The 15,143-nt window shown below is 35.2% G+C and overlaps 1 protein-coding gene across 3 annotated transcripts in view; it reads left to right on the plus strand.

Moving 5' to 3' along the window:
* LOC102232887 (opsin-3-like) overlaps window positions 1-13,698 on the plus strand; it is a 34,508-nt gene extending 20,810 nt beyond the window's left edge. Inside the window, exons 4-5 of one of the 3 annotated variants that reach the window (XM_023326018.1) lie at window positions 10,819-10,897; window positions 10,982-11,028. In XM_023326018.1, coding sequence (XP_023181786.1) covers window positions 10,819-10,875 — 57 coding nt within the window. In that variant the 3' untranslated portion in view covers window positions 10,876-10,897; window positions 10,982-11,028. Of the gene's footprint in view, window positions 1-10,818 lie in introns of all 3 variants that reach the window. The other 2 variants (XM_005805748.2, XM_023326017.1) reach the window with 2 other exon arrangements.
* Window positions 13,699-15,143: the final 1,445 nt, after the last annotated feature.

Raw genomic sequence — 15,143 nt, forward strand, 5'->3', positions numbered from 1 at the left:
AGATGTCTTCTTTTTTGATGAAGAAAAGTTTAAATGAGTTAATTTTATGGAAATAAGTAAAACATGCTGATTTTTATTTTTATTTTTATTTGAATAGCCATCCTCCACTTTAACGTAGTACAATTTTAAAGATACAGCAATATTTTTACTGACTAGATTTCTTGTAAAATATATCAAATCCGACCTTTATTATTACTCAATAAAAAGTTTATATATCTTTATTCAAGAATGTAATTCAGTAATACAGTTTTATGTTTTTCTCCATTCCTCTCTGCAGTTATTGCAGGGCTGAAAATGTTTTATTAATCTAATATTTTAATCTGTGAACTAAAGAAAGGCAATAAGTTAAATAATTTATTGGAAACTTTTTTCTCAACATTTTTGTTTCCATTAAAGGTGTGAACTCTCATTGATACTGCAAAAAAATAAGACAAATAATTTTCTGCACTCTGAATCTGTATTTATATTTAAACAGATTCCTACTGTAAGTATTTGTCTATAGGTTGTGCTGTTCAGAAATGCCTGGGGATGAAAACTGTGTGTCCAGGTGCTGATGCAGCACAAGTGCTTCCCATTGATGAAAAGGCCTTTATGCTGGGTGGCATGTGTCCTTCTTAATGCATCCTGCTGCAGAGAGAGGTGCTGGTGTCCTGCAGCTCCGGACATTTTTAGACGAGGTTTGCACATTTCTCTTTAGGACTTTGTTGATGTTACCAAACCAATTAGTGTGTTTTCTCCTATGGAGTCACAGAAATTGGTTTTCTTTCTTCATTAAACATGGTTTGCAAGGACACCAATTTAGAGGAACGGATGCAGGAATTACTCAGAGTACATGAGCTGGATCAGTCGTAATTACTCTCAAGTCAGGTATCAGATGTTTGTTTTCACTATATTAAGTGACAAATTAGTGTTAAAGGGGACCTGAAGTTTTTGAAAATTCACGTTTTGCACATTTTTGTATTTCCGTTTGAGCCTCGACTTCTTTTAGAAACCGCTCAGGTGCTCAAAAACACCCAGCCGTTTTCTGGCAGTAAGTTAATGTTCTTTGGTGTCTGAAAAACGAGCTGTTTCAAAAACGTACAAATTAAGTCATATTTGCGCGGCACTCTGCTGTTACCTAGCAACCCAACCTGAGTTCCGCCCGTTACCTAGCAACCCAACCTGAGTTCCGCCCGTTACCTAGCAACCCAACCTGAGTTCCTCCCGTTACCTAACAACCCATGCTGAGTTCCAGCACATTTGCTCAGCTGGTTTTACCACTGTATGGTCTGTACAATGGCTGCTGGAAAAGAGAAGTGTTTTGTTGTTGACGTACCATCAGTAGTTTATTTTTATTCTCTTAAATCCAGTTTTGCAGATTTTGTATCATCTGTATGTCTAAGAAAATACTTTCTAGAAACTTAGAGCTCATAGATTTTGTTTCCAATCTGGGGTTTTTGTGAAGCTCTGACCTGCTTATAGTGGTTTTAACTCTTTCTGATTTTTCCTTGAGACTTGAGGTGTTTTCACACCTGATAGTTTGTTACGCTGAGTACTACTGGGGACCAAAGTTGCAATATTTGTTACATTTTCAGCTGCTCCAGTCACACTGCACTGTGCTAAATGATCCAAACTCTTTAAAAAACTCGCACCAAAAACCTCTGAAGGAAACACCATGAAAACCTCTGAAGAAGACACTGAGCACAACTTCATTCTTCACAAAATATAAACAAAAAATTCAAATTTTAGCAGTTGTAAGATTTCTGTTTTTGTCTTTGGTAAAAGATCACAAACCATTTCTCCTTGTAGGGCTAGACTTTTGTGTTTGTTTTGGTTCTATTTACCCAGAATGCCCTGCACTGTAGTTCACTTCATGCTTTTGGAGCGGATCCTGTCCACTCGATGTTCACATATGCATTCAAAGCTATACCACTGAGGTTTGTAGACAGACCAGAGTTCACTTTTTGGTCTCGATTGCGCATTCACACTTGCCAACCCGAACCCTTACTGTTAGGTACTAACTCTGATGTAGCAGCCTTAACTAATAGCTGACGTGCCTCCACAGGAAATCCATGGTTATTTTAGATGGCCTCAAGCATGTTTTGTACATTTTTCCCTCCTGAGCAACTTCCACACCGAAGAGTGTTTTAGTTAGCGCAACTTGGTGCGTTCACCGACCTGAAATAGATACGTTTTTTTTACTTTTAATATGTAAGTAGAGTAGAAGCATATTAAAGAAGATGTATTTTAGATATCAATCTAATATCTAATACAGATGGACAACATCTGTGCTTCATATCTTAACAAAAAGAGAAGGATCAGAAAAGAAAACACAGGGGAGATGCATCATCCTGTATCTGATCATCAACTGTTGAAAAGTTTCCAGTTAAAAGCTCTTTGGGAATCACTTTGAGGCTAAAATCAGACTTTACATCTTTGGTAATTTAATAAACTCAAATGAAGTAATAGTAACAAATAATCAATATGAGGAAAGACTGAAGATTTCTGCACCAACAGTAGTTTTAATGCTTTGATCTTTGTGAGAAAACTTAACTTTTTTGGCACAATGTATGTGAAACGCCATATGATTAAAACTCCTCTTTTCTTTTCCATACCCCAAATGTTATTTTAAAACAAATAAAACCAGAGTTAAATTAATTAAATTAAAGTTCAATTCAATTAATTTAAAAAACAGAAACCTGCCATCAAGCATTTATGATAATTGGAAATTAGTTTTTCACATCACTGTGAATTACATCTGTTTCAGTCTTGTTTGCTGAATAATTTTATTTGTCACACTGGAGGATTTTAAATTATGAACAGATTGCAGGAAGTCATCCACACTGTAAAAACACCAAAAATATACCAAATATTTCTGGTCTAGTTTCTGGTGAAAATATCTTAGTACACTTAAAATAAGAAACTAACTTAAAAGTAACTTTTCAGCAAGACATAGGAGCTTGTTATAAGTAATCAATTCCTTAATATTGATGAAATGTACTGGTTCCATTGACAGATTATTGCACTTATAACAAGACATTTCCCCAAGTTATAGGTAAATTTATTTGCCAATTGAACCAGTACTTTTTCATCAATATTAAGGAATTACTTACTTAAAACAAGCTCCTATGTCTTGCTGAAAAGTTGCTTTTAAGTTGGTCATGTCTTATTTTAAGTGTAATAAGATATTTTCACTAGAAACGAGAACAAAATTCTTGGTAAGATTTTGTGTTTTTGCAGTGCGGTGGTTGATTAGCTAATTTAAACCCCTGCTCTACTAATTACTTGTCAGAGTTGGTATGAGAGTTGCCGTTTAAAAAAAATAAAATAACTAAACCAAAACACACTGAATTCCACAGCACATCTACATGTAAGATTTTCAAAGTCAAGCTAGCATAAATGACCTACTGTCCTTACTCTCACTATATTCTGTTTATTAAAACTTCTTCTTGACCTTGTTGTATAGTTGTTGTTGACAAGGTTGATAATTAGCAGCAAAGCACTGCGTCTCTGTTTTGTTATATATAATTTAAGATTTTGTGAGTTATGTTGACAAATTGACAGCTAAAACCAATGACAGTCATTGTCGGCAAACTGCAGGACGCCGAGCTCCAACAAGTCTAAATTAGTAGTTGTTTGCAAATATGAGACGATTCTGTATTGTCACGTTTTTTACAAGTTGAACCAACTTTACCTGTTATATACAACAATTAAGAGTTCAGAAACGTGTTTTTTTTTCATAAAACAAAAAAAAAAAAAAGCTGAGTGAGTATATTTCAGAATATTTTTTCTACAGTAGTCGCAAGGTGAAGAAATATGAGGTGCAGGGAAAAGTGCCAGAAGTGAAAGTGTAAAGTCATGATGGAGCGATTAAAGACGGGATGGACCTGGGAATTTGGGACTGACGATGAAACGAGAGTGCAGTAAAAACTGCAAGATGAATGGAGAACAAGCAGGCGATGCAAAGGTGACCATGGAGATGTAGAGTTATATTTAATCTTCTAAAGGTAACGCAGCTTTGATTTTGATTAGCGTGTGATGTGGCGCACTTTGGCGATGACCTTTTCGCTCCCCAGCCTTCGTCGCTCGCTCCTCTTATCTGCGTCTCCCTCAGGCTGTCGCTCAGACATTCAACTTGTCACTTTCCAGCCTGAGACATTTCGTTTTGTTTGATGGCTGACTTGTTGTGACGGCGGGGGAAAATTCTCACTGCTAACCGGAACCTGCGGAGCTGCAGACGAGGCTTTGCTGTGTGGCGCTTTCAGTCTTCAGTTCCTCCCAGCCCATGACGATAAACGCTAACGAGTTGAGGCGAGTTGAAGACTTCAAGCGCTGTGCAGATTCACGACCCGGACCAGCGACACCTTTACACCACGGAGGTGCAACTTTTTCTATAAAAATTATGAAAACAAAACACCTTGAAAAGTTATTATTTCTATAAAACTTGCTCACTTTTGGGAAAGTTGCAATAAAAGAGCTAAATATTCAGTTTTGAGGGCTTTGCACAGCATGAACATAAAAACAGTTACTGCTGTTTTTACATCTTTGCTGATTTGCACACTGCAAAAACACAAAATATTACCAAGTAATTTTGGTCTAGTTTCTATTTTAAATATCTTAGTAGACTTAAATTAGGACAAAACTAACTTACAAGTAACTTTTGATCAAGATATGAGCTTGTTTTAAGAGAATAATTTCTTAATACTGATGAAAAAGTTCTGTAATGTGGGAAAAATGTTTTAAGTGAAATAATCTGGCAGTGGAACCAGTTCTTTTTCATCAAAATTAAGGAGTTATTGACTTAAAACAAGCTCTTATATTTCTCTGAAAAGTTACTAGTAAGTTAGTTTCATCTTATTTGAAGTGTACTAAGATATTTGCACTAGAAACCAGACTTAAAAAAAGAAACACTCATATATTTTTCAACAAGTTTATGTTTTTTAGTGTCGGGAAAATTACCCATTTCAAAAACCTCCAGAATTCATGGGCACAGCGCCGTTACCTAGCAACCTCAGCTTGGGTCGTTACCTAGCAACCCAAGTTGAGTTCCACTGTGGCCAGCAGAAGTTTATTTGGGTTAAAGGTGACAAAACGCTGAAAAACAGCTCAAAAGAGTCATAACTGAGCAGACTAAAATCTCATAATCTAAGAATAATTTAGTGTAAGAAAAGTTATGATCTTGTTTTGACTTTTCCTAACTTGTTTAAGGAATAGGTCACCTTTAGCTCACCACTTACAAGTTCTGATGCTGTAACATCTGACTATAATAAATTTATTAAAAGTTCCCAATTCAGACCTCCTGGCCAATCAGAAAGTAGAACACCTAAATTTAGATTATAGTTTCATTTTTTTAATAATCCCGCTGTGTGGGATGCGGTATTTAGCAGCCATTATCTCTGTGACCTCAGATAAACTGCAGCGTTTCACTGCTTCCTTTCTGCGCTGTATTATAAAAGCTATTTGTGGTTCCCTATGAATAAATTTGTCTCCTGTAAGTCTCCCAAAGCGTTTCTTTTTCTTCGGCACATTATGCTCACTTCTGTCTGGAATCGCTTTGCAACTTTTCCATTTCGTTGTCAGTGTATGAACGGAGAAATAAGATTCAGAAAGACTTTATATTTTCAAAGTGTTGGGTTTTTTTTTGTTGCTTTCTCATGCTTTAAATCATGTTGTTATCTAACAGTTGTTTGACACAAAGCCAATTTTTTGCAGAACTTGGACACATCCTGATTAAATATGTACAATACAGAAAATATATTTACTTTGACTACAGTTTTTCTGAAATAGTATGTCATAAATACCTATTAATAGCTTATTATTGGCTTAGAATAGAATAGAATAGAATAGAATAGAATAGAATAGAATAGAATAGAATAGAATAGAATAGAATAGAATAGAATTACTTTATTCATCCCAGCAGGGAAATTATTTCGCAGTTACAGCAGCATAGAGACAAGACACACAACAACCACCACTGAGTAGCAATGTAGACAAGATAAAATAATAAAAAATAACTGTTTCTACTTTAATTAAATGAGATTAAGTCACCGCCTTGGTTTTTGCAGAAATGCACTGCAAAACCACAAAATCTTACCAAGTAATTTTGCTCTAGTTTGAAGTGTAAATCTTAGCATACTTTAAATAAGGCAAAATTAATTTAAAGTAAATTTTCAGCAAAATAGTTTTAAGCAAATAATTCCTTAATATTGATGCATTGGCAGAAAAATTAACTTATAACATGGGAACAAGATTTTGCTTTAAGTTAAATAATCTTCCAATGCAAATAGGAATTTTTCATAAATATTAAGGAATTATTTACTTAAAACAAGCCTCTTTATCTCGCCAAAAGTTACTTTTGTCTTATTTTAAGTGTACCGGACCAAAGATCCTTGGTAAGATTTTGTGTTTTTGCAGTGTATGGATTCTGTTTTATGTTTTGCTGCTGAAATAGACGAGGTTAGCTGGTCACTCTGAGTGTTAAATAGATTTTTTATTTTTACTCCGCCTCCTGCCGCGCCACCAGCCCCTTAACACCCGATCGCAGCTGCCGCTCGCCGCCTCATGGTGGGAACCTCACATGCAGAGGCCATCTGTTCGTCCTCTGGTGTCCTCGCAATTTAGTCTTTCTCAGCCTCCCTCCGTAGTCGCCTGATTATCAGTCTCCTCTGAACAGACGGTGCTGAGTCGGGTCTGCTGCTGGAATCGGGGAAGCACTGATGGCGGCTCCCAATCTGCGCTGCTTTTAATTAACAGCTTGGCAACAGCTGGAAACGTTGAGGCTTTGAGTTTTTTAAAATTCTCTCTTCCATCAGCTTGAGTCAGGAATGATGAAGGACGTCACAAGTCCCAATTTGTCAAAGAGAAGAGGCGTTTTGGGTGATCTTTACAGCATCCATGTTGTACACTGCAAAAATGACAAACTCTTACCAAGTAGTTTGGTTTACTCTCTAGAGAAAATATCGTAGCACACTTGAAATAAGACAAACTAACTTAAAGTAACTTTTCAGCAAAATATAGAAACTTGTTTTAAGTAAATAATTCTATATGATTATGAAAAAGTTCTTGCTCCATTGGTAGATTATTTAACTTACAAGACATTTTTCCCGTGTTATAAGTTATTTTTTCTGCCAATGGAACAAGAACATTTACATCAATATTAAGGAATTATTACCTTAAAACAAGCCTCTATATCTGGCTAAAAATATGCTTTTAAGTTAGTTTGTCTTGTTTCAAGTGTGCTAAGATATTTGCACCAAAATTATTTGGTAAGATTTTGTGTTTTTGAAGTGTATCCAAAGGATTTCAAGCAAATAAAAGCCATAACAGAGACTGAATGTAGAAATGTGGTGAACTTGAAGTAAATTTGACAGAAAATGTTGGCTGGAAGGTGCATTTAATTCACAATACTTTAATAAATCAGTCAGGTTTATTTGTACATCACATTTCAGCAACAAGTTTTTTATTACGTCATAAAAACGTTTGAGGAACCAGAAGCAAACGTTACATTTTGACGATTGTCATCATTAGAATCATCATTAGACATCAGATATGTTGGCCAATATTCTATTTGTTGTGGTTTTTAGCCTTGATTTAATGGTGGTTCGATCGTTTGTTCCAGATTTGCGGTGCATAGAAGCTTCTCCTCGTTTGGTTCTGGTTCTGGCAGAAGACCTGAGAGGCCTGGAAGGTTGCTATGACAACAGCAGATCTTTTATGTGTTGTGGTGATAAACCGTTCAGTGATTTATAAACTAACAGCAGTATTTTAAAGTCTCTGAGCTGCAGGGAGCCAGTTGAAGGACCTCAGAACTAGGTGACATGCTCTAACTTCCTGGTTTTAGTCAGAACGCCAGCAGCAGCGTTTTGAATCAGCTGCAGCTGGAGATTAGATTTATTTTAGGCAGACCTGGTGCAGTAATAAATACGACTAACGATAAACCCATAGATGAGTTTCTATAGATCTTGTTGGGTCCTTTGACCCCTACTCCTGGAAATGTTCTTCAGGTGATAGAAGGCCGACTTTGTAACCGTCTTTATGTGGCTCTGAAGGTTCAGGTCTTGGTCTGATCTCTGGTTTCCATCTGTAATAAGCTGTGCGTTGACTCTAGATCGTTCCTCTTTAGATCCAAAGATAATAAAGACAAAAGCATCAGATCATGAATGTTTTGTGATGCTGAGCTGTTCAGTGATTTGTAAACTAAAGCGTTTTGAATCAGCTGCAGTTTCAGTAATCAATGAATCTAAAGATGAACGGATGAGTTTTTCTAGATCGTGCAGGTAAATTAGTATGTCTTGTGAAGTGATAAAAGCCTGACTTTGTGACTGTCTCTATGTGTCTCTGAATGTTCAGGTCCAGATATTTAGCTGGTTTTTCCCTCACAGATTTGACTGAGTCTTTAATTTTGTCCCCCGTTGCTTCTGTCTTATTTTCTGTTCCTCATTTCAGCGTAAGAGTCTTTTTATTTCCTGTGGGGCATTTCCCCCTCCTCCTCCCTTCATTCTGCAGCAGATTAATATTTTGGGACTCTAATAGACTTAATATTGAGCGCTAACTGTGAAAGCGGTATAATTTCACAATGTCCTCGGGGAAACAGAAATTAATTGGCTCATTTCTGACGCTCTGTCTGTCTTAAGTATTTTGGTTAAGAACCTCGGCAAACTGCTCCCACAAATAGGTGGATTTAATTTTTTTATTTCTTACAGCTGAAGGATGAGAACATGCTGGGTGAATTTGGGTTTTGTTTTGTTTAAGCTGCAGGTCCATGGGGAAATGTAGTAGACTTTCAGTATACATGTGGAACTGAAGAGTATACTAAGTATACTACGTTTATCCAGGGGACGCCTGCTGGACGACAAATACGATAAAAATAAACAGAAAAATGATTCAATTTGACTCAAATACTCTGTATTATTTTAACATCCTGACTGGTGGATTTTAAAGTGTATGAAATAGTTGGTTACTTGATTTAGACTTTATCTATTTTTCAACATTTTGTTACTATGAATCTTAAACACAATCACAGCTGGGGTTCCGCAGGGCTCCGTTATTGGGAAACTTTTTATTCAACACCAATAAGATTGGAACAATTACTTCTAGCTTAACACAACAAATACAGAAGGTAATATTAATAAACCTAAGATTATAGTGTGTTGTATAAAATTATGTTTTACTTTGGTTATATTGTTGTGTTTTTCCTTCTAATGTTTTTTTAGTTTTGGCATTTGTGTTTATTTTTTTTATTTGGGTTTTTTGTGTCGCATTATTTTTCTGGGGGAAAATTATAATTTTCTCCAGAATAAGTTTATATATAACAAGATTAAGCTTTTAAAACTGTTTTTTGGACATTATTTTATATAATCTGAGTTCCAGTGTCCTTCTGAAATATTTCTCATGTTTTTCTTTCTACATATTTTCTTTCCTCTTCTTCTGCCACCTTTTCTTTACCTTCTTTCTTGACTTTTCCTTCCCTTTTTCATTGTTTTTCTTCCTCCTGGCTTTCCATCCATTTTCCTTCCTTTATAATTAAATTTATTCATTTTCTTCACTCCTAATTTATTCTTCTATTCTTCATTTTTCCCTTCTTTTTCTCTCTTTTCCTCCTTTAGGAATCTTTGCCCTTCATCAACTTTTCTTCTCTTCTATGTTTTTCTTCTTCCTCCAGTTTATTTATTCTCTTTGAATTCGTCCTCTTTCTAATCTATTGTTCTTCTTTACTGACTTTTCTTCTGAACTTTTTCTGTCTCATGTTTTTCTTTCACCTCCAGAGGATTTTAAAAGTCTACAGGCCATTTGAAAGGACAGGATGTTTTTTTGTGATTTACAGAATAATAAAAACTGAATCTCCTTTGATCCGACAGTTATCATGTACAGCTATAAAAACAAATCTGTTAGAGAGAAACATGAAAAAGCTGCAATAACTTCAGATAAATCTGTACCTTTGGGTTTTATTTCAGCTCTGCTTCTCTCTTAGTCCATCCCAACGTTTAGCCACTCCAGTTTAGTGGTGGGATTACTGGTTGCATTTCCATTCTGTCTGAAAATGTGTTGGGGTTTATTTGTTTTTGAGTGAGAGAAGCTTTTCAGTTTTGTTATTGTCTTTGTTTTGTGCCCACAAAACTGTCTTTCTACTTCTTTAAACGCACAGAGTCCAAAGTTAAATTAATAATAAAGCCTGTTTGCATCTGCAGTTTTGTTTCCACTGACATGTCCCAGTTTAGATACTAAAATTCTCCTCAGTGTCAGAATTTTGACTTTTTTGATTTAAGAAGTCTAACTTTTTTCTCAGAATTTTGATTTTTTTCTCTCAAAATTTCGACTTTTTAAATTTCAGAATTGTAATGTTTTTCCCTATAATATTTTATTCTGAGTCTTGCTGTTTTAATTTCAGACTTCTTTTCTCTCAGAATTTTGACTTTTTTATTATATTATATACACTGTATATATATATATATATATATATATATATATATATATATATATATATATATATATATATATATATATATATATATATATATTGTATGTCAGAGTTCTGAGATTAGATTTGTGAGAATTTGGTAGAATTTCAATTGTTTTCTCAGAATTTTGACTTTTATTTCAGAATTCTTAATTTTCTTTTTTCAAAATTGACTTTTTTAATGTCAGAATTTTAACTTTTTTCCTCTGAATATATATTTTTTTTCAGAATACTTTTTTCTCAGAATTTTGACTTATTTTCAGATTTTTCTTTTCAAAATTTTGACAGTTTTAATTTAAGAATGCTGATTTATTTTTTTCTCAATCCTTTTTTCTCAAATTTTCACTTTTCTAATCTCTGAATTCTGTTTTTTTTTCTCATAGTTTTGCAGAGAAAAAACACCAAACCTCCTGGGAAACCGGCTCCTAATTATATTTTGACTGAAATACCGGGACAAGATATGTTTAAGTTAAATTAATAAAATAATCCTCCTCTGTTAGTCAGAGTTATTCGTTTTTTACAGCTGCTGCTTGTGTTTGTGTGCAGTTTCACAGATGTTTCCGGGCCTTCTTCTCCTGCTCCGTTCCAGAATCAGGCTCCACCTTAAAGACATTTTCCCGGCTGACCAAGACGTTCCGCTCTGCACGTCCGGAGAGGAACCACCAGGTGACGGCGCCCGCCCCGTCCACGGCGCCCCCAACGCCGGTCCGCGGGTTGTCGGCGAACAGCGGCTGCTCTGCTGCAGAACCCCCGTCTGCTGCCGGACCCAAAACCAAAGTGATTCTGGTGGCTCACTACAGGGAATAAAGAGACGCAGAATAAAGGGAGCAGGTCTCCAAAAAGACAAAGCATCTTTATTAGCAGAACCGAACATGCAGAACCGTTTAATCCAGGTGAAACGCTCTGCAATCCGAGAACAAACACTCTCTGAAGCTTTGTGTACAAAGCAGACTGAAGATGTGAGATTAGGGCTACACACAGTGCTTTGTGTTGACATTACACACCTTTCCCTTCTGGATTTACAAACCGAGTCCTATTCAGTGGAACACCTAATGCTTAACACAGAGGAGAGCGGAGGGATTCTTCCTGGATTCACATCTAAATGTCTCTGATGTTGGTTTGTTTTGGCAGCTGTTTGTTGTTTTAGTTCACCTTGTAGAAATGATGCAGGTAAATTAAGTGAGGATGACTTGTTTTTATCGTCCTTAGATATTTGGGCTTTCAAATGTTTTTGCCTAGATTTACAGAAGCTGCTTGTGACATCATTCAGTAACCCAATAATTAGCCTTCATAAGGACTTTATTTAGATTTCACATTTTGTCATGTTGCACCACAAATTTCAGATATTTTAAATAGATTTCATGTTTCTGACCGACACAAAGTTACACACAAAGAGGGTGGAGGAAACAGGTTCATGGTTTAAAGTTTTGAAGAAATACAAACCCCAAATGTTAGTTTTTCTTCAGTTACCTCTACTCTGACATCTACGGAAGGCAATTAGGGCCACTGAAGAAGGAAAAGAAAAATAATTAATCCAAACATTTTATGGAACAACTGCAAAATTATCAACATGCTGAGGCATCCCAGCATTTTCAAACGTGTTGGAGGCATATAAGATCCAAATAAGTTAAATTTGCAAAATAAATTAAGGTTTATCCATTTAAACATTAAATATTATGTCTTTGTATTGTGTTCAGTTGAATATGGGTTGGAAAAGACATGCAAATGATCATATTTTGCTTTTATTTATGTTTTACACAATGTCCCAACTCCATATTGGGCTGTAGAGCGGTGTAGATTAAGTTAAATTTATTTAGTATATCACCAAGTGGTTGTGATTCAAGAAGCAAATTTCTTAAAGGAGGAATTTTTTGTTTTCTTTCTGTTCTACTAATTGACCTGGTATTTTTATTGTTTAACCTAAAATGAACTTGATATTAAATTGTCGTTCTGGGAAAACAGCCAAATTACTGTAATAAATAACACAAAAAAATAAACAGCTGCTACGCTGCGAGTATTTTCATAAATTATAGCATCATGAACATGATGCAGCATTAGTCTCTTTCACAGTTTCAGTCTTTTTCAGCCTCATTTTCTGTTTTTAACACCACAGTGTCTCCAAAGCATTGGAGATTATTCCTGGCCGGTTTTATAAAAACAGAACCTTTTCTCTTATTCTGAATAAAGCAAGAGGGCAGATTTTTCTCTTTTTGAATCACTAATATCAATAAAATGCTTCAAGTAATTACAAAAATAAATGTTTCTCTCTTCTCTGTTGTTTTATTTGTCGTTCATCCTTATTGTTCCCACATACTCACCATAATATTCCTTTAACCAGTTCTAGATGCACTTTGACTTAGCTAGCTAGCTTAGCATAGCTTAGCTTTTGGGCTTGAGCTCCCAGGCAAAGTTGGTGTAAACTTGGTTATTCTCTGTCTCTAGATCATTTAAAATTTGTCTTACAAAATTTTAAAGGAATAAATCATCAGTTAAGGCCAAAAAGGTATCATAGTGACACAAAGGTTACATTTCATGGGTTCAACATTTGAGATATTTTTGTTCTTTCCTCTTAAAAATAATTTAAAACATTTAATAAGTCAAGTTTTGATTAGCAAACATGCTATATATCTATTCCAATGCCAGTTACTGACTTGATTCATGGCTGCCTGGCGCCGCTAATAAAATGGCTAGCGTTAGCTTTAACGAGGCTAACAACTAGCATTGTCTCACATTTCCCAAATTATATATTTATGATCCCAAAGACTAATAGGAAAATATTCTGAGAACTAATGAGTGACAAATACCCAAAGCCCACTGACATTTGTACTGGCCTAGTCAAAGTCTGGACATAAATTCAATTGAGATGCTGTGGTAGGACCTTAATTAGGCTTTTGATGGTTGAAAACTCAACAATGTGGTTAAATAAATGCCAAAAAAATACTTTTTTGCAGAGATATGTTGGTTTTCATAGCTGTTTTCCAACATTGTGTTGTTTTTATTAACTCAGTTTATCTTCAAATGATATTTGCTTAATGATCTGAAACAGAAAACTAAAATATGAAGCATTAAATAGACTTTCAAAGTGATGTGGTTGTTTATTTTTAATGAGCCAAACTATAATAGGAAATAATTCTCCTTTCAATAAATGAAAATTCTTCTAAGCATTAATCTAAAAGTTTTTATCACCCTCCAAACTTTGGTCATAACTTTCTAAATGTTTATTGGTCCGCTAGTGTTTCTGAGAACTGATTTTTGTTTAAATAAAGTTGTTTCCTGTTTGAATTCAGGGATTGTCAGTGACTTTGTGGCGTGCAGCGTCAGAAATGTTAATGTGTTTGCATGAAGCCAATAATCAGTATGTTTATGAGTCTGATTAATTTACAGTGTTTGCTACAAACACAGAAATAAGCAAGACTGCAATTTATTCTGAAAAGCTAAAAGGAAAAATGCCAAACTTCTTCTTCTTCTTCTTCTTGTCCCCTCATTTAGTTATTTCCATATGGTAGCAAATTTCTAATTCTTTTTGCTTTGTTATGGTGTTGATTTTAATTTAAATGGAAGATGTATTCCTGGTTTAGGAAAACAGTTTCTTCATGTCTCCCATTTCCATGCCAGAAATTTGGGGAATTAATTAAAAATATGAACCAATTCAATCAGTAATTTCATGCTGTTCAGATCTAAGAAGGGTTTGCCGGTATTTACAACCCGAAATCCAACCCTTCTCATCCCAACGCTACTCCTCCTAACCATCGTTCAAACCTAAATCCAACACCAATCCCTGATGGTGAGAAATCAACAACTATCAAACCGAATTCAGGGGAACTTTCTATAAATCTTTCCAACTTTGAAAATGAGAAATCTCATTAAATCTGAATCTTTCATCCAAACATGTTGTGCCAATGGAACAGGAGTTCGTCTTTCTTGCTTTTCAGGCATAACAAACTGACAGTCAGCATTTCATTGAACTGATATTTTAAAGTCTTTATCATCCTTAAGAAAAGGTTTAACAAACACTGCAGTTGTACATCTGTGTTTGTGTTGTCCCTTGTTGCATTTCTGTGGAACATAAACAAGTTCATGTCCCAAACAGATCCCTCCGTCTTTTCCTTTTCTTAGTTCAAAGCAGAGCAAGAGTAAATTTGTCTTTCTTCAGAAAGCGGGGCACGAAAATTACTTTCTCCTCTCTACATATTAACGCATGCTGATTAATCCAGGAATTATAATAGGGAGAAAAGCAGATTAAGGATTCTGTATTACAGCCTTCATCTCGGCGAGAGCCAAACACAATTCGCAGTGTTGTACCGCAATGCTATGATTTATGGTTATGAATGAACAGGGAAGTAAGGCTACAAGTGCATAAAGGTGGTTTACAACTTTATATTCCCCCCCAGTTTCCACAAACAATATCCAGAAATCCGTTTAGGACAACTCAATCAAGCTGTTTCTGGTGGTATAAAAACACAAATTGCATATTTATTGGGGGGAATAATAATTTTACTTTCCAGAAAAAGTTTATGTAATAACATACATGTTTAATGTATCAATTCCAAACTATTATAAACTCAAATTTCTAATATCCCCCAGTTGACGCACTGCTGTCTCAAAGCTAACGGCTCACCGCTAAGATAGTTAGCTTTAATGCTAACTCACGATCACACTGACAGTAAAATTGGACATTTTAGAAGCTACAGAAATAAATCAGCAGCAG

The sequence above is a fragment of the Xiphophorus maculatus genome, chromosome 21 (assembly GCF_002775205.1).
Source record: "Xiphophorus maculatus strain JP 163 A chromosome 21, X_maculatus-5.0-male, whole genome shotgun sequence".
NCBI classification, from domain to species: Eukaryota; Metazoa; Chordata; class Actinopteri; order Cyprinodontiformes; family Poeciliidae; genus Xiphophorus; species Xiphophorus maculatus.